At 41.8% G+C, this 19,619-nt stretch overlaps 1 protein-coding gene across 4 annotated transcripts in view; it reads right to left on the reverse strand.

The window, feature by feature from the left end:
- LAMA2 (laminin subunit alpha 2) overlaps positions 1-19,619 on the reverse strand; it is a 588,677-nt gene that overhangs the window by 429,000 nt on the left and 140,058 nt on the right. For all 4 annotated transcript variants that reach the window (XM_074990592.1, XM_074990590.1, XM_074990591.1 and 1 more), the window contains exons 2-3: positions 8,707-8,877; positions 1,389-1,501 (exon numbers count right to left, since the gene is read on the reverse strand). In XM_074990592.1, coding sequence (XP_074846693.1) covers positions 1,389-1,501; positions 8,707-8,877 — 284 coding nt within the window. The remainder of the gene's footprint in view (positions 1-1,388; positions 1,502-8,706; positions 8,878-19,619) is intronic.

The following is a 19,619-nucleotide window of genomic DNA, read 5'->3' on the forward strand; positions in this document are numbered from 1 at the left end:
ATAGAAGGCAGCAGAAATGATTGGCAGAAGATGCAACATAAAACCTGAGGCTACACCTACCGAGTCTGTGCAAATGCAGCAGGCCTTGTTAACTTTCCAAGTAGCCCAGGTTTAATTTAAAGTCTGCTGACAGCTTGCAGAGATTTCAGTAGCAAGAAGCAATTTATTCAAAAAACATCACTCTATCCTTAGCAGAGCTGAAGACATTCTTAGTGTTTTATTATTTAATTATTTATTTTATTATTTGAGCAGTTTAAAAATGAAGCATTTTACACTTACTATTAATTCTTTGATAAATTTCCTCCTCCTCCCCCACCTAACAACATTTTAATTTGACTTAATGCTAAAAATCAAAACCGACAGTTAAAACAAACATTGAATGCTTCACATTTAGACTAATTCAATAGGGCTACAGCTACACTACAGAGATCTTTTGAAAGAAGCCCTTCCAGAAGATCTCATCTGAAATAACTTCTTTCGAAAGTGTGTGTCCACACACAAAGGCTCTTTCTACACTAAGTGGAATGCTAATAAACAGCCCAAAACATGCTAATGAGGTGCAGATACAAATTCCCAGCACCTCATTAGCATAAGGTCTTGAAAATTTTGGGGAAGAAGGGGCTTCCAGAAGGAAGACTTCCTTCCAGAAGACCCCCTGGGGGCCGCGTTTCTACACGTTATTTTGGAGTCTGGAAGAATGCCTTCCGGACTCCAAATCATGTGACCTTATGCTAATGAGGAACTGGGAATTTGCATCCGTGCCTTATTAGCATATTTTGGACTGTTTATTAGCGTGCCACTTTCAGAGGAAAGTGGCATGTGTAGAAACACCCAAAAATGCGTATCGAAAGAGCGATCTGTTCTTTTGAAAGAGAGTGTCCACGCAGCCCCTGTTCTTTTGAAAGAACAGGCCAGGGATCGAAAATCAGGTGCCATGAGGACTGCTCTTGTGAAAGAAGGACCCCTGGGGCGTCTACACATTTTCTTTTGAAAGATTTCAAAAGAGGGAGTTCTTCTTGAAACAGGAGTAGGAAAACACTTTCAAAAGCAGCACTGCATACTTTCAATTCACTTTCAAAAGAACACTTTTTGTGTGTAGACGGTCTGTGGGATATGTCAAAAGAGCCCCTTATTTCGAGAACTTGCTAGTGTAGACACAGACTATATGTCTTCACACAAATAACCTGAAATCTGATTTTAAAAATCTAAGCACCTTATGCTACAAAGAATGATAATTTGTACATCCTCCATTAAAATAACTGTATCTTATAATGAGGCTGGAAGTATCTTTATCATCCAAAAGCATAGCTGACAAAATAAAAAGTGACAAATAGGAGAACAGTTATGTGAGTAAGAAAGGTTTGCAGATGCAAAGAAATGAACAGTACCTGTCGAAGATCGAGTGTAATGGTAACATAATGGTATTGGATCCCATTCTGGATACTGGGACTCTGCCACCAAGTGTTCTTCCCATCAATTGCATTAGTTATTGGGTGTCGTTCTATGGGACCATTGACAAAATGTAAAAGAAAAACATCTTTAGAATGGTCAACAGTGGTTTGGTGGTAGCATTAGTTAATACAGCATGTGAATATAATATTGTACGTAAAAGTACTTCCATGTGTTTGTTGGACTTATGGCACAATATGCAACCTGCTCTAATGCTGAACTGCAAACATTTATTATAAAGTATCAAAAAGACTTTTTAAAACCCCAAATCAGTAACAGAATAAAAGCACAGACATGAAAAGAGAAAGTAGTACTTTAAAAACAAAATAACCAATAATCTCTTTTTTCTTCACTTTTATAGAAAGGCCTGAGTTTAATACTATGGCCCTGTGTCTACACGAACCCCTTCCTCTCGAAAGGGGCATGTTAATGAGCAGGTTCGAAAAATGCTAATGAGGCACTGCATATTCATCAGCATAATGGCGGCCGCAGAGATTCAGAAGTGTGGCTTTTTAAATCGCACGCCGCCCATGGAGACGGTACCTTCCTAAAGGACCCTCCCAGTTTTCGAAAGCCCTTCTTCCTATCTGGTGTGAGGAAGAAGGGCTTTTGAAAATGGGGGGGTTCCTTTCGGAAGGTCCTGTCTCCATGGGCAGCGTGCAATTCGAAAAGCCACACTATCGAATTGCTGCAGCCACCATTATGCTAATGAGGCACTGCATATTCATTGCCTCATTGAAGGAAGGAAGGGGCTCATGTAGACCCAGCCTGGCTGTGGCTACACTAGCCCCTACCTTTTGGAAGGGGCATGGTAATGAGCCACTTTGGCAGATGCTAATGAGGCGCTGCAGACAGGGGCCTTTCGAAAGGATCCCTTGGACTTTGAAAGCCCCTTCTTCCCATTTAGTTCTGGGAAGAAGGTGCTTTGAAAACCAAAACCAAATGGGAAGAAGGGGCTTTCAAAGTCCAGGGGATCCTTTCGAAATGCCTCTGTCTACACGAGTGGTGTATGTTTCGAAAGCAGCACTTTCAAAATGCACGTAGCTGCCATTATGCTAATGAAGCATTGCATATTCATGGAAGTGCCTCATTAGCATCTGTCAAAGTGGCTCATCACAATGCCCCTTCAGAAAGGCAGGGGCTAGTGTAGCCATGGCGTATATGTTTGCCTTACTAACTCCAATGAGGTCACAGACACCTAAATTAACATCTCCAAGTACATGCTGAGAGGCCGGCTAGTGTGAGCTAGTGTAATGAACATAAACCAGGAATGCAGGACTTGGCTGGTAGGTGAAGGAGAAGGTTAAGGAGAAGGTGTGGTTGCTTTTGCTAATATTTGTGTTTGGAAGTTGTAGACAATCATGCATTTTAATTAAGAAAGAAATTCTGTTCTATGCTACACAGAGCCAATCTACGGAGAATTACTAGAGTGCTTTATAATCCACTGCTTAAAATCATGGAGCATGCTCTTGCTCTCTCTGTTATGAAGTTTTAATTCCACACCTCACCACAACTAAAGATTGACAGGCATATTTAAGACGGCTGTTGATCCTGATGGAATATTTAAATAGACACAAGGTAATGTGAATAGCAAACTGCTGGGCAAAATTTATCCTAATATAGAATGTTGTCCTCAAGACCCTTTGAACTACAGATTGAACCTCTCTAATCAGGCACTCTCTCATCTGGCAACATGGGTGATGCGTCATGATTTTAATTAGCTGGATGACCATTTGTCATGGGTGTTGGCAACTTTCCTGTGGTGCCATAAATTTTGTTTCAGGACACCAGTACTGGCTCGCAGTGTTCTGTACTGTTATCTAGCTGTAATTTACCCCTAAATGTCTTCTAAAAGTTCAGTTAGCAGTGGAAGTGTTGATAATGCTGCTAGACTAATGCTAGTGTTGATAATGCTGCTAGACTTCGTAAGTGTTGATAATGCTGCTAGACTGTGAAGAACTTCAGAAAGATCTCAGCAAACTGAGTGATTGGGCAGCAAAATGGCAAATGAAATTTAATGTGGGTAAGTGTAAGGTAATGCACATTGGGAAAAATAACCCCAGTTATACATACGATATGATGGGGGCAAATTTAGATACAACAGATCACAAAAGGGATCTTGGAATTATAGTGGATAGTTCTCTGAAATCATCCATGCAGTGTGCAGTGGCAGTCAGTAAAGCAAATAGGATGTTAGGAATAATTAAAAAAGGGATAGAAAATAAGACAAAAAATATCTTACTTCCCCTACATAAAACTATGGTACGCCCACATCTTGAGTTCTGCATGCAGATGTGGTCTCCTCACCTCAAAAAAGATATATTGGCATTAGAAAAGGTTCAGAAATGATTGAGGGTTTGGAACGGGTCCCATATGAGGAGAGGCTAGAGAACCTGGGACTTTTCAGTCTAGAAAAGAGAAGAATGAGGGGCGATATGATAAAGGTATGTAAAATCATGAATGGTGTGGAGAAAGTGAATACAGAAAAGTTAGTTACTTGTTCCTATAATATAAGAACTAATGAGATTAATGAGATTAATGGGTAGCAGGTTCAAAACTAATAAAAGAAAGTTTTTCTTCACACAGCACACAGTCAACCTGTGGAACTCCTTGCCAGAGGATGCTGTGAAGGCCAGGACTCTAACAGAGTTTAAAAAAGAGCTCAATAAATATTTGGAGGTTAGGTCCATAGATGGCTATTAGTAAGGTGTAAGGTATGGTGCCTAGCCTTTTGTCGAAGGCAGGAGATGGATGGCAGGAGACAAATCGCTTGATCAGTGTCTTCGGTTCACCTCCTCTGGGGCACCTGGCATTGGCTACTGTCGGCAGACAGGATACTGGGCTAGATGGACCTTTGGTCTGACTGAGTATGGCCGTTCTTATGTTCTTAGACTGTATGATCTGCCATGACGTGGCAAATTCCCTTATCCGGTGCCAGTCATGTCCCAAAAATGCCAGATTAGAGAGGTTCAACCTCTACTTACATTAGTTTATTCAGAAGCGGAGGAGCCTTGTTTACATTTTCTGCATCCAGGTAAATATCATCTTGTAACTGCAAAAAGTCTATACATGTTTCAGGAGGATTTGCTTCTGTACATGCAGGATAGTATCTGACCCCCAATTCTAAAGAGTCTGATTCTGCATCCATTGAATCTCTGATTTACCTGGGAACAAGACTACATTCTAAGAAGGAAAAATTGGAATCTATTTAAATGTGTCTCCTTCACCCAGCTGTTAGATATGAAAGACATTAGACATGGATGGCTGTTAGATGTGGAAGACAAATACATTGCTAGACATATAAAGCAGAAAGAAAAGAGATTTTTTTTCTTCGATTTCTAGGGGACTAAATCAAACTGGAGAGTTTGTCAGCATTGTTGTCGTTGTTCCTGTTTAAGTTAACTAACGAGTTTGAAAGTCTGTTTTTTGTGGTTTCGTATCACATCAGTTGTCTGTGGAGGAGAGGAATCCTGCCTCGTTAATGAAAGTCAGAATGTCTGAACATATTTAAAGAAACAATTAAAATGTTTTGTGGGAGTGAGTGGAGGTGTCAAGCCTTAAAATTGCAAATGCCAGAAGTGTATTTAAATATCAAATGATTGAGTGGCACTAGTGGGCACTAGTGTTTGCTTGTCATAATTCTAGTGGTACAAATGGAGGTATTATTGGTGTGGGTAACTGGGAAGTGTTTGCATAAATATGCAGTTAGATTATAGGGAGTTGTCAAAGAAATCAGACAGGGGGTATGAAAAAGCAGCCCGGAGAAGAAGCCTCTCCTCAAACACAAAAGCCAGATTTATAGCTCAGGCCACAAAGGAGTGGGAGTGAGTGAGAGAGCTCTTACGGCAGCAAGTGAGCTATTGCTTCGTCGCTAAGAAAATGGGACCTGCGTTATGTCTACCAAGGGCTTCAACGGAAACAAGAAAATGGGCAGTTATTTCTGGCTTTAGATTTTAACCCATAAATACCTCCCAGGATGGTTGGTTTGTTTTTTTAACGTCAGGGTTTATTCAGTTACCTGTATCTAAAGGCTTGTTTAGAAGATGGGGCAATGCACTGTATATGGTGTGATGTCTAAAGCACACTAATCCAGTGGTGGGCCACCTGTGGCCTATTGGGCATCTATGTGCTGCCTGTGAAACATTCCTTTACTTTTGCCTACACACAGGGTTGCCAGATACCACTGGTTCCCAGCTCCTGTAACGCTGCGTGAAACAGCACTACCACATTAAAGTGCTCCACGGAATATTACAAAGATAACTCATTATACTATATACAATATACAGTATAACCCCCAATTATTGGAGATGTACAAAACACTAAAATCAATAAGAAATATACCATGAAAAATGTCGCTGCTTACTATTGCCATCCATGAGAGCCCTTACAAGTGACAAGTCCATTGGGCTTGCAAGGTATCATGGTAAGTAACCTAAGGGGTGCAAGCCAAAGACCAAACTGGGGAGCTACTTTGCCACAGAGCCCCATCCCAAACAGAAGCAGAGGCAAGTCCTGGCACTCAAAATGCAGAGAGAAAAGGCTCAGTGGGATCATCTTATTCTAGGGACCATGACAACTGGCATAATATCTATATTTAAAACACACATACAGAGAGAGAACGAGAGAGAGAGGGAGAATGGGAGGGAGAGAGAGAGAGAAAAGACTGTGCTCCAGGCATTGTCAAAGCTAACAACTCTGATCACCATTACAGCCCCTGTCTTAAAATATGTGCTTGCAAAAATCATCTGTAAATTCAACTCAGGGCTCCTAGGTGACAGTGAAAGAAGTTATCTAATTGGACATTTTGATAGCAGTTTCCCCCAGCCAAATTAATATGAAATTTAGTCCTGAAAAGTTGGGTTGGGAGATGAATCAACAATTAACTGTAATCCCCATTATGAAAGTTTAATCGTAATTAATTTGAAAACATTAATTAAATGCTGGCAAGTTTCCTCCATTTAAACAGAGACAAAAATAATATAGCATTCGCAAAAGGGATGAGAATGCAGAGATACTCCAAAGACCAACCAGATTAAAAGATGATAAGGGGGATTGCACATAGTGTAAGCCCATCCCACTGTTACCTTTAATTTAGGCTCTCTTGCAATTAACCAGGGAGTCTGTGTTCATTTCCTTATACAGTAATTAAGGGGAGGCACACCAGATTCACAGACTCCAAGGGGATCATTTAAAGTCTGGTTACATTGCATTGTACTGCACTGATTAATGAATCATCTCTGTTTAAATACAGCACTGCACAGTACCGGAGTAACATCAGGAAAATCTTAACCTGAGATGCAGTTGGCTATGAAAAAGCAGACATTCTAAAACAAGACATTTGCAGGTTAATAAAAGACACACAGACCTATAGCACTTGTGTGTTTTTAATACATAAATGAGGCAGTGATCAGAGCAGGGCACAGAGATGTAGCAACCTAAAATCCATTCCTCACTTTGTGTTTGGTTTGCTGTGTGAGTTATCACAGATTATGCATTTTATTATTAAAATATAGGGCTCTTCTCAAAATGGAGGACGTGATTTTAATCATACAGGAAAATTCTTCAAGAATTATCACAGAAAATATCTGTTTCTATGCTTTTCACCTCCATCACTAAAAGGGCACATGGACCTATGTGAGTATTACCATGCTATTCTTACTCCTACTCTTTCTAGGTTCTAGAAACCTTGTTGCACTTACCAGCTATGTCTACATTAGCCCCAGAACTTCGAAAGGGGCATGATAATAAACCGAATTGAAAGATGTAATGAGGTGCTTCCATGCATATGCAGTGCCTCATTAGCATAACGGCAGCCGCAGAACTTTGAAAGTGCTGCTTTCGATCATGCGCAGCTCATCTGCATGGGGTCCTTTTCAAAAGGGTGCCGCACACTTCAAAATCCCCTTATTCCTAGAACCAAACAGGAATAAGGGGATTTTGAAATGTGTGGGGTCCTTTCAAACGGCCACAGCTGCCACTATGCTTATGAGGCACTGCATATTCATGGCAGCGTCTCACTAGCATCTTTCAATTAGGCTCATTATCATGCCTCTTTTGAAGGTCTGGGGCTAATGTAGACATAACCACCTTGTTAGAGGCACAAAACTCTCCCGGTTTCTGGTGATAATAAAATAATGCTTGAAAACTGATTTTACCCAGAGGCTGGTCTTTAAAACAATAGTTATAAGTTTAGTAAAGATCAATTTTAGCGTTAAAACATGAAGTATAGTTAAACACTTGGGCCGTTTCTACACATGCCACTTTCAAAGAAAGTTACATGCTAATAAACAGCCCGAAATATACTAGTGAGGCATGGATGCAAGTTCCCCGTACCTCATTAACATAAGGTCACGTGATTTGGAGTCCAGAAGACGTTCTTCTGGACTCTGAAATGCCATTTAGAAGCGCAGCCCCAGGGGGTCTTCCGGAAGGAAGTCCTTCTTCTGGAGGCCCTTCTTCCCAAAAATTGTCAGGAAGAAGGGGCCTGCGGAAGAAGGACTTTCTTCCAGAAGAACCCCCAGGGCTGCACTTCTAAACGGCGTTTTGGAGTCTGAAGGAACGTCTTCCAGACTCCAAATCATGTGACCTTATGCTAATGAGGCACAGGGAATTTGCATCCACGCCTCATTAGCATATTTCGTGCCATTTATTAGCATGCCACTTAAGTGGCATGTGTAGAAACAGCCTTGGAGGAGGTGGAGGTTGAATCAGTGAAGTTAGAATTAATATTAGACTGAGACTGGGAGGTAGATACACAAAAAGGCTTACACTAAATAAAATTGGCCCTAACACCACACCAAAATTTTGTAAACTATTCGCAAAGCTCAAAAATTTCAGATTTGTGTACTTAAAATTAAGGGTCTAATCCCACATGTAGGTAACTAAATAAAATGGCCTGCATTATCATATATGTCAAGCAATCACAAATTCATAGGACATCAGTGGGAGCTGCAGAACCTATAATTATAGATTTAGTTGATGAACATTAGGCACCCTTTATTCTGAAGAGTTTATTTTAATTTACAGAACAGATTTTGCAAAGCCAGGCCAGGGCCAAGGAACTAGCTTTACTCAGAACAAGATGAATTTTCCAAAGTAATCAAGTCCATGAGCTAGAGTTTATTTTTCCCTCTTCTTCCCACTGCCAGTCTTTCAGTCACAAAGTCCCAGAATACGAATGATCCATCAGGACAAAACTCCTCTAGAACTATTTTCTGAACAGCACCTTTTTCAACATAACTGAAATTGCATACGTACGATGTGGAATCCTACTGTTCTGGTCACAAATACGACACTGGGGGTTTCTTGCTGGTTGCCCAGGTACATGTTCAACCAGTTTGCAATACATCTCAGCACCTCTTTCTCCACAGGTAGCGTTGGTTGTGATGATAGCATTGGTAGCCAAGTTCAGCACCGCTGGAAACAAGCCTGGGGAAGGAAGCAGCACCAGAAGTGACGATGAGATGAGTTCAGCAGCACGAACAGAGATTTTTATGTCACGTATTAAGCCTTTTTAAGGCAATAAAGCAGAAGACCTAACATTTAATGGCTGCATATGTACTGAAGAAAGTAATGCCCCCACCAAACACTTTTCCATCTGCCAGTTGAGATTTCAGATAGCTGATGAAAGGCCATTACGAACAGTATTATCATACTTACTACCTTCTGAAGTCCAATTACAAGATTACATGAGCTTCTCTTAAATCTAATCCAGTCAACTGTAATGGGGAAAAATTATCTATTGAAGCAAACTGATGTGGTGGATTGAGTTTACACATCTGGCTTTTATGCCGGAAATCAGTTTGTTTCCTCAAACTTGCCATAAATGCAATTTAACAAAAATAAACACAAGCCCAAGGAAGGGGCATGTTAATGAGCGGGTTCAAAAGACGCTAACGAGGCGCTGCAATGACTATGCAGTGCCTGATTAGCATAATGGCAGCCATGGTGATTCGAAAGTGCAGTTGTTCGAATCGCATGCCGCCCATGGAGACAGGACCTGCTGAAAGGACCCCCCCCCCAGTTTTCGAAAGCCATTCTTCCTACCTGGTGTTAGGAAGAAGGGCTTTCGAAATCTGGGGAGTCCTTTCGGAAGGTCCCGTCTCCATGGGCGGCATGCGATTCAAAAAGCCGCACTTTTGAATCACCGCCATTATGCTAATCAGGCACTGCATAGTCATTGCAGTGCCTCATTAGCATCTTTTGAACCTGCTTATTAACATTCCCCTTCCAAAAGGAAGGGGCTCGTGTAGGCCCAGCCAAGTGGAACTAGTTTGTGCTGGGGCACTGACAGATTTGTGTGGTGATTTGTACCAATGCCTGCCTGACCCTAGCCTAGTTCTAGACAATTGCCAATTTTAAGGAACATAAACCTAATCTCAAAATTTGTCAAAACTGGTGCTGAAATTATTGAACACTTATGAAACCCCTTTGTTAACTACTCTCCTCATTCTCTTTGATGAGCTGTGCTAGCTGAATTAAACAACAGCATGCAGCTGATTCCTTCTGATCTGCCAACTCTGCTCTCCTGTCTCTGCAATTAACCTGTGTGCCATTTAATTACAGAGCTCAGTGGTCATGCTGCAGTTATCTTCTGACATAAGTTAGTGACTCTCCAGCCCACTTTAAAACCATGTTAAGCACAGTGCTTGAGTAAGGCATCCAATTAGTTAGGCACTTGTCCAATTTGTAAAGTCAGTCAATCAATAGCTTAGATTTTATTGAGTTTGCAGCTTGTTGCTTCTCTACAGATTACAGCCCATGTTTATTACATTTTAAAATCTATATTGTTATACCTGTTGTATTTTTGTTCCAAGCATTTGATGAAATGTATTGCTATCTACAAGAGGACTACACGGTAAAGAGTATGTAAGCATTGCAAGCACAAATGAATGGTGAACAGCTGTAGAACCCCTTGACTTACAGCCCTTTTATTCCATCTTGAGTCTGTGTAATGTTAATAACATAAAAGCCAGTGATCAATTAGCTGCAACATGAAGATGGGTACTCTGCTCTGAGTACAGCAACTAGCTTTGTCAAATGGGACCCCACTACAATGAGAGACTATAGTACAGTACAAAAACAAGTCCAGCATATGATTTGGTGAAAATATACCCTGAGAAGTAATGGAGAAGGTGACAGCAACATAAAAGGTCGATAGCAATGTTTCCCGAAGTGTGGCATGTGTATCACCAGTGGTTCAAGAAAGGATTTCAAGGGGTACGTGGCAGAAAATAAATGGAAATAAGCACTGGGATGGCACTGGGAGATGGGTTACGCCAATAAGGCCAAAGTCCTGAAAGGGGTACGCAAATGTTTTAAGCTTGGGAAATACTGGACTACAGCATACATGTCCCTCTCTTTTCTAAATAAATATTCACACTATGCTGCGCAAAGGGAGGCCCTATATTTTATTGATATATGCATGAGTATATGGTGCGTGCTAACATGCTCTATGTGGTGCACGCTAACTTTACAGACATGAACTACTTTGAAACCTATTAATGTAAATGCTATGTAAGAGCTACTGGGTATGGAAAGCTGTCTCATATGGTGGCACTGAGACAACTCACAGGGCAAGTTGGCTCTTAGCTCATGTGGTAGAGGGTCATGTTCTAGATTCAAGAGGTTCCCAGATTTCAGTCCCCCTGCCAGCGTTACATGTATACGTTCCAAAAGGGTTCACATCGCATCTGCCTTTCAAAGCCATGGAGTAAAAAATAAGAGAGCACTAAATACTGAGGTTCACCTTGTAGGTTAGGGTTACACTACAGCGATCTTTTGACAGAAGTCACTGTCGGAAGAGATTTTCTGACAAACTTCTGTAGACGGAGTGCGGCCACACACAAAATCCAATAGGAAGAGCACTGTGCGTTGTCATCAGGCCTACCTGGCTACTCTCTCAACAAAACAGGCACCCAGAAGCACAGCAGACAGGGCTGTCCATTGTTCTGGATAGCGTCCACAGAGCTTTTTTGTTGACAGAACCTGTCAACAAAAGGCACTCTTCCTTATCTGGGAGAGGCAGAAGGTTGTCGGCAGAAGTGCCAACTTTTGTTGACATGTTGTTGACAAAATTCATTTTATGTGTGGATGTTCCACCAGTCTCGCCAGGGCTGAGGTCGGCAAAACTCACTAGTGCAGCCATAGCCATAGAGTTTCCTCCAATATGTTTCTCAGAAAGAGAAAAGAAAGGAAAATCTGTTCTGTGCTAAGGGCAAGAGGAAGGAAAAGGGATAAGGCATGGTTAATATGTCCGTTGTCAGCACGGGTGTTGAGAGGTCATGATTGACAGAGTTGAGGGTAGAGCATATGTGGTAGTTTTACATGCATTATTCAAATGGGTATAAAATACTTATATTCTGAAGTAGTGGGTACATTAAACCCTCTTTGCACAAGCGCAAATCACTACGTAAAGCGTGTCTGCCCCCTCCAACTCTGTCTCCCATTCTCCAGCTGCCACCATAAACTCCATATGTTCCTCCCATTCCCTCAAAAAAACATTCCTATTGTCCTCTTTTCTTTCTGTTTTCAGGCTGTCAACATTTTAGAACTCTGTTGGGAAGATGGACAGAATTGAGATAGAAGATGCAGGAGGTGCTAAAGAGTGCCATGAATTGGATCATTGAGCTATGCACAGTTACAGGCCTTGCTGAACCTTGACGTAACTTTTAGCCATATGCCAAGGTCCATGAGCGTCTTCCACTTTCCCATTCAGGTTTTCTCATCTCCACAAAAATCAGTAGGGTTCTGCCCATTGGTGCCTACATCATCCCCACATGTTTCGAAATAATTAGCTGCAGTATTCAGAAGTTATCTCATCACATCCAAACAGGGAAATGCTGACAAATTGAGTCTAAGGCCTCACAAATTTGGTCAATAATCCTCCTCTAGCCAACTCCTACTCCCTTGTCTATCTTCCCTGTGTAGATTTCAAGCTCTTCAAGGAAAAACCTGTTTCTTACTAAGTGTTTGTGAAGCGCTTCTCACAATGGGGTCCTAATTTTGTTTGGGATCTCTTGGAGTTACCATAATACCATTGTCTCTAGCACTGATTATGTGTCGTAGGTTGTGTCTACACTAGCCCCAAACTTTGAAATGGCCATGCAAATGGCCATTTCGAAGTTTACTAATGAAGCGCTGAAATACATATTCAGCGCTTCATTAGCATGTGGGCGGCTGCGGCACTTCGAAATGGACGCACCTCACTGCCGTGCGGCTCATCCCAATTGGGCTCCTTTTCGAAAGGACCCCGCCTACTTTGAAGTCCCCTTATTCCCAGGAGCAGATGGGAATAAGGGGACTTCAAAGTAGGCAGGGTCCTTTCAAAAAGTAGCCCCGTTGGGATGAGCCACGCAGCGGCTAGCCGCGTCAATTTCGAAGTGCCGCGGCCGCCCACATGCTAATGAAGCGCTGAATATGTATTTCAGCACTTCATTAGTAAACTTCGAAATGGCCATTTGCATGGCGATTTCGAAGTTTGGGGCTAGCGTAGACACGGCCATAATGTCATAGAGGCACTCTTACCTAGTTTATGCCCCCACAATTTGCCAGCACGTTAATGGAGTCCTGACCTTCCTACCTGCTGTTTTGCATCCTCAACAGGTTCTCCATGAGAAGAGAAATGTGCTGCAAAAGATACTTTTCTCCCACATCCACTACCTTCCGTATTTTATTTTGTATTTGCTGCTCGCTGCAGAAGAAAACATGGGGACCTAGATTTCCAATGCTTCTCCTTTATCTACTTAAGACTTTCTCAGTACCTCTGGATTTAAAAAAATCTCCCCAGTGAGTATCAGTAGAAAGGATATTGTGGCACTCTGTTACCTTCTTATTTAGGAAACCATTTCTTCCCATGCTACAAGGCCACAGTCAAGATCAGCAGAGACACCTGATTTGGAACACCATTCATAAAAGGAAAGGGCAACTAGTGCAGCATATTTTCTGTAAGGATCCCTCTCAACTGTTCAACTCACTCCCAGTGTGGTCCAAAATAATCCTATCTGGTTGACCTTCAATGCAAAACATAGCTGATTTTCCAATCTCTGAGGAACTGGGAGGACTTTGGTAGTAAATCAAATATGTCAACTATGTCTTCAATAGCGGGATGATTATATGATAATTACTGGGCACAAGATGGGGTCGTCTGTGTAGCCGTCTACTAGCGTGACTATATTTAAAATTTGTTATGATGCACCTACTAGAATCTGTGTTTTACAAAAGTGAATACGAATCCAAGAAAAATACAAAAATACACCTTTCGCATTAATCATCTAACTACTCTAACATGTGCTGCTTTGACATTTAGATCAGATTTTTGGTTTTATTTTATGACATAACCACTTCATCTCAAATAGTTGCAGTCAAAGCAGTCCCCTAGACATTCCCTTTAATTTGGCTGATGACAGATGGTACACAGAGGTTCATGCAGAGGAGATAACAGTCAGTACTAAGAAGCATTTGATTGTGCTACATACGTGCATGTACTATTTAATGTTTAGACTTCAGTAGCACCTAGATTGCAACCAGGCCAGCACCCCACTCTTCTAGGAGCTGTACAAACATATAGCAAACAGCAGTCCCTGCCCCAAAGAGCTCACCAACATATATATACACATACAGCGTGTAAAAAAAAAAAAAGAAGAAGAGCCAGTACTCACCTGGCTTCCTGTCCCACCCCTCCCAGGCTATCCCGCAGCTGGGGCTGTCACCGTGCCAGTTCTCAGTACACACAAGTACCGGCACAAAAAAAGCTCTCTCTCTGTACACACATGTACACACTTGATAGATAGATACATGTACACACTATACGTATGAAAATAAATGCATAAATATTATATATACACATGCATTTATAATTTGTTTTTATTTTCATTAATATTTGATAGCACATAAAAGACAGTATGTTTTGTTATTGTATTTTTAAAGCACCACTAAACTGTGTTACCATTTTAATCTTCAAGAAAACTGTATAGAGTCCAGTGTCCCCAGGCTTTCTTTTAACACACTGCTATTTGACACAGTATAATTCCTCCACTCTTTTTCCCAAAACAGTGCTCCTCTCTTCAAAGCAGCAAAGAAAACAGTCTGCCTAAATGTGTCTAACTTTTCAAACCAGTCTTCCTACTCGGCAGGGTACTTTGAAATGTTCGTGCGAGCAAGCCAAGCTGTTTGCCACTGAATTTGTATTAAAAAGACAAAAGAGAACATGCCAATTTAAGATGTTCTAAGAAGTGTCAGTAGGAAAAAAAACAGATACTTGTCTGTTGTAGTACTAAGCTATGCTAGTGTGTGGGAACACAGTGGGTAGAAAAATAACTGGGACAAAACAAAACAAAATGTTGCAACAAGAATAGTTTCCAGCTGAGCACCGTGAGGAGTAACTTAATGTACTCAATCCACAATGTAGATGTAGCATTTTATACAACTGGAAAATAAGTCCAATTTGAAGAAAATAACTGTCCAGACCAACAGTGCATGCAGCTTGGAAAAAAAAATGACACTAAATCCATTTGCCCAGCGGTAAACAAAATCAGAGAACACATACTATAGTTCCAGTTCATGCTTGTTGCCCTAACTAATAGTTCATATAGTATTAAATAATCACATTTTCTTCTCTCCTTCAAAGACGGTCAAAAAATTACAAAGGGATTTATTTGGGTTGCTTTGATATTCAAGCAAATTTTTCTCTTTACACCGTAGGACAACACTTTTTATAAAAATAGCATTTTCATTTTCAAGTCAAAATACACAGCACGGAACTCAAAGTAACAGACCTTTTCTAGCACTACACAAGGCTGCTGACAATGCTTATAGCTATCAGAGGCATCTGGAAAAGGAAATATTATCTAGTGATAATTTCTAAATAATTTTGTGGCCCCTGATATCCAAATATCTCAAAGGAACATGGAAACTTTATCAGGTTAACTACACAACATCACAGATTCAGGTGCTGCCCAGCTCATTAGCAGAGCGCCCAAAGCCACCTACAGTGGGCAGCGTGTATTTCTGTTGGTGGTGCACATCAACACATGCCTGGGTTCACATAACACAATTCATTGTGCCCTTGGATGGAAAAAATTACAGAAACCCTTTGGAGAGACATGTTCTTTTGGAGACCTCACTCTGTAGCCGTGTCTACACGTGCACGCTACTTTGAAGTAGTGGCACTAACTTCGAAATAGCGCCCGTCACAGCTACACATGCCGGGCGCTATTTCGAAGTTAACTTCGACGTTAGGCGTCAAGACGTCGAAGTCGCTAACCCCATGAGGGGATAGGAATAGCGCCCTACTTTGACGTTCAACGTCCAAGTAGGGACCGTGTAGTCGTTGCGCGTCCCGCAACTTCGAAATAGCGGGGTCCGCCATGGCGGCCATCAGCTGAGGGGTTGAGAGACGCTCTCTCTCCAGCCCCTGCGGGGCTCTATGGTCACCGTGGGCAGCAGCCCTTAGCCCAGGGCTTCTGGCTGCTGCTGCAGCAGCTGGGGATCCATGCTGCAGGCACAGGGTCTGCAACCAGTTGTCAGCTCTGTGTATTTTGTGTTGTTTAGTGCAACTGTGTCTGGGAGGGGCCCTTTAAGGGAGCGGCTTGCTGTTGAGTCTGCCCTGTGACCCTGTCTGCAGCTGTGCCTGGCACCCTTATTTCGATGTGTGCTACTTTGGCGTGTACACGTTCCCTCGCAGCGCCTATTTCGATGTGGTGCCGCGCAACGTCGAAGTTGAACATCGACGTTGCCAGCCCTGGAGGACGTGTAGACGTTATTCATCGAAATAGCCTATTTCGATGTTGCTACATCCCATGAGCTCACGGGAATAAGGGGACTTCGAAGTAGGTGGCGTCCTTTCGAAAAGGAGCCCCGTCTGGACGTGCCGCGCGGCAGCAAGGCGCATCAATTTCGAAGCGCCGCTGCTGCCCGCATGCTAATGAAGCGCTGAATATGCATTTCAGCGCTTCATTAGTAAACTTCGAAATGGCCATTTGCATGGCCATTTCGAAGTTTGGGGCACGTGTAGACGTAGCCAAAAGGTGGTATATACATTCATTGCAAAAGTTAAAAAACAGCAGCTTGTTCAAAAGATTTCCCTCTTTGAAGCCCATGGCAGAGCAATACTATGGTTCTGATCAGCTGGCTGAGCCTAATAAGGAGTTGAAAGGAGCTCTGAGAGACCATGTTTGTGTATGTAGGACACTGCTGGAACCCCAACAATTTATCAGTCTCCTATTCTTACCCAGTGTGCACCGGCTTACACATTGCCTATATTTCATGATGTGGTTGAAAAAGCTTCAGTCTTTCTGTAGTTGCTACAGCTGAGATTTCTGGCTTTCTGATAGATGCTAACTGGGAGTCACTCCATGGTCTTCCCAAATGGTTAAGCAAGGCCTGTCAAATCCTGTTCCAAATCTACAAAATAACTGATATGGTCCAATGACAATGAATTAGAATAAAAACTTGTAGTGGAGTTTGTAAGTGGGCAGGGATGGAGGGGGACACAGATAGAGCTGTTCCCTGGCAAACCTTAAGCCTACAATCAAAATGTTGTTCTTTATATATACACATTTTCCCCTTTAGAGACATTTCATTTTCCACATGAACGGCACATTTTGTTTTGTCTAGAGATACTCCTCACTTGACTTGACAAAGCTATTGTTTTATGCATGGGAAAGCACTATTATACGCCTGTCCTCTTGGATGTGAAAAGATATCAAACACTAAGCTTTATACTTCATTTGTGCAGCCTTGATATTGCCATCTAAATTACCATCCACCTGGGGAAATTTGCTGTGGAGCCAGAATTAGAATCCCTGTGGTACTTCATTTTCAAATATTTGCAAGTTACCCAGAGCAGCCTGAATGTCTGCCATGTTTCACTGTAAGTGGAGTAAAGGCAACACATGAGCCCCGGTAAAAAACAACTTACAGTTCCTCTGCACTAAAGAAAAATCCCAAGGAAGCCTGAGGGCACAAAGTTGGAAAACTCATGTCCAGCCAAATGATCTTACTTTAATCCTCTCTGTACAGAAGAGGTATCTTTGGCCACAGTCCCCCAATAGCCAGCAGAAAACTGGTAGCCCTGAGGCTTCATTCTCATTAATTCAGAAATAAGTTCATATACACTCTGTCTGCTCACTATTTTTTTTACCCTGCTTTTAAATAAATAATGAATATGCCACATTCCAAACCTGCATCTTGCAGGAGGAAGCCATGTATATGGAAACCATATTCGCCACTGTCTCAGCCACCATAAATGCTTTCCCACTATGAGTCTGATTTTCAAAAATGCTGAACAAAAGCACTTTCCTTTAAAGTCATCTGCATTTATGTGTGCATGGCAGGTGTGGAAAATAAGGCCTATATAATTTCAACATGAATTTGTCCACTGGTTTCTACAACTCTAAGGCTGCATCTACACTACATTCCCCTTTCGGAGGAGGAATGCAAATGAGGGAGAGTAAAAATGCAGATGAAGTGCCGATTTACAAATCTCACACTTCATTTGCATAATCTCAAAAGATCACATTGCCAGAAGAGACTTTTCTGGAAAAAAAAACAAAACACAGCGGTATAGATGGGGTTACTGCGGGCGGGGGGGGGGGGCGGGGGAGAAAAAAACCAGAACATTTTCAAAAGAACCCTTATTCCTCATTTTTTTAGGAATAAGGGTTCTTTCAAAAAAAAAGGTTTTTTTCCAAATGAACCCCATCTACACTGCTGGGGTATCTTTGTGGAGTTTTTTAAAGTCTCTTCAGGAAACATGATCTCCCGAGATAATGCAAATTCAGCGTGAGATTTGTAAATCAGCATTTTGTTTGCATTTTCACTCTCCCTCCTTTGCATTCCTCCTCCAAAAGAGGAATGTAGCATAGACACGGCCTAAGACACCTTACCTTCAAAAAGTAGCTTCACTACAAAATTTCATAATTCTCCATGGAAAAAATTTCTTCTTGGTGGGAACAAAAACTCACCAAGGCCACATTTATGAAGTCCCAAAGATATTAGGAAAAATTATGAGAGACCTTGGCCTTCTCAAAATATTAAAAAAAAAACTTTTATTGTATCGTCAAGTAAGAATTCTCAATCATGCTTACCAAACGTTGACATGCAAATATTTGTAAAGTGAAATCTGGTACAGCACTTGTCTGAACACTACCAATTTCCTACATTTGCTTTTCTCCCCAACAATAATATATTCCCTACTCTCAGGTTGCTATCTAAACTACTGGTTGTCATGGGATGTTACCAAATATCAGCTATTATGCTGGAATAACAGGCTTCCATGAGAAATTTCCAACAGTTCTGTTTTCGATGGAGCTGGAAAGAGCAGCCGAACAGTTTGCTTATGGGAAGAAAGGAGAAAAGATGCAGGTGAAAATGACCACAGGTAGTAGAGATGGGAAATTTTAAATTAGCTGAGCTTCATCCGTCTGGGTTCAGTTTGTGGGATGGGTAAACATTCAGGTTATTTCCTGTTAGAACTGAACTTTTTTAATCATTATTTATTCATATAACATGAAAAAGGTCATGGAGTTTTTAAACTAAGGCCTGGGGAAAAACCAACAGTTGCAGAAAAGCATGTGATTTGGATAGATACATCCCTTAAGGGCAGAAATATTATTCTAGATACTCTATGTCTTAGCAAATGAGGGAGGACAGAAACTGACAAAGTACAAGTATGGCCAAAGGCGAGATGGGACAATCATGGTCAGCTAGTCTGACCTCCTGCACACAGCAGGCCACAGATGCTCACCCACTCTCTTCTGTAACAGACCCATAGCCTCAAAACCTATGATTTAAAGACTTTGTGTTACAGAAAATCCACCATTTACTTTAAACCTACAAGTGACCCATGCCCCATGTTGCACAGAGGGCAAAAACACCTCAAGGTCTCTGCCAATGTGACCCAGGAAAAATTCCTTCCCAATCCCATATATGGTGGTCAGTTCAACCCTGGGCTTTTCAGCAAGACCCATCAACCAGACACTAGAAAAAGAATTCTCTGCAATAACCGAAAGCACTTTCCAGTTAGTGGCCCATCTCCAGCTACTGATGAGCCACACGCCATCACAGGCAGTCCCATCACACCATCCCCTCCGAAAACTTGTCAAGTGCAGTCTTGAAGACAGCTAGGCTTTCTGCCCCCACACTGCTCCCTTTGGCGCTGTTCCAGCCCT

The sequence above is a fragment of the Carettochelys insculpta genome, chromosome 3 (assembly GCF_033958435.1).
Source record: "Carettochelys insculpta isolate YL-2023 chromosome 3, ASM3395843v1, whole genome shotgun sequence".
In the NCBI taxonomy this organism is placed as follows: domain Eukaryota; kingdom Metazoa; phylum Chordata; order Testudines; family Carettochelyidae; genus Carettochelys; species Carettochelys insculpta.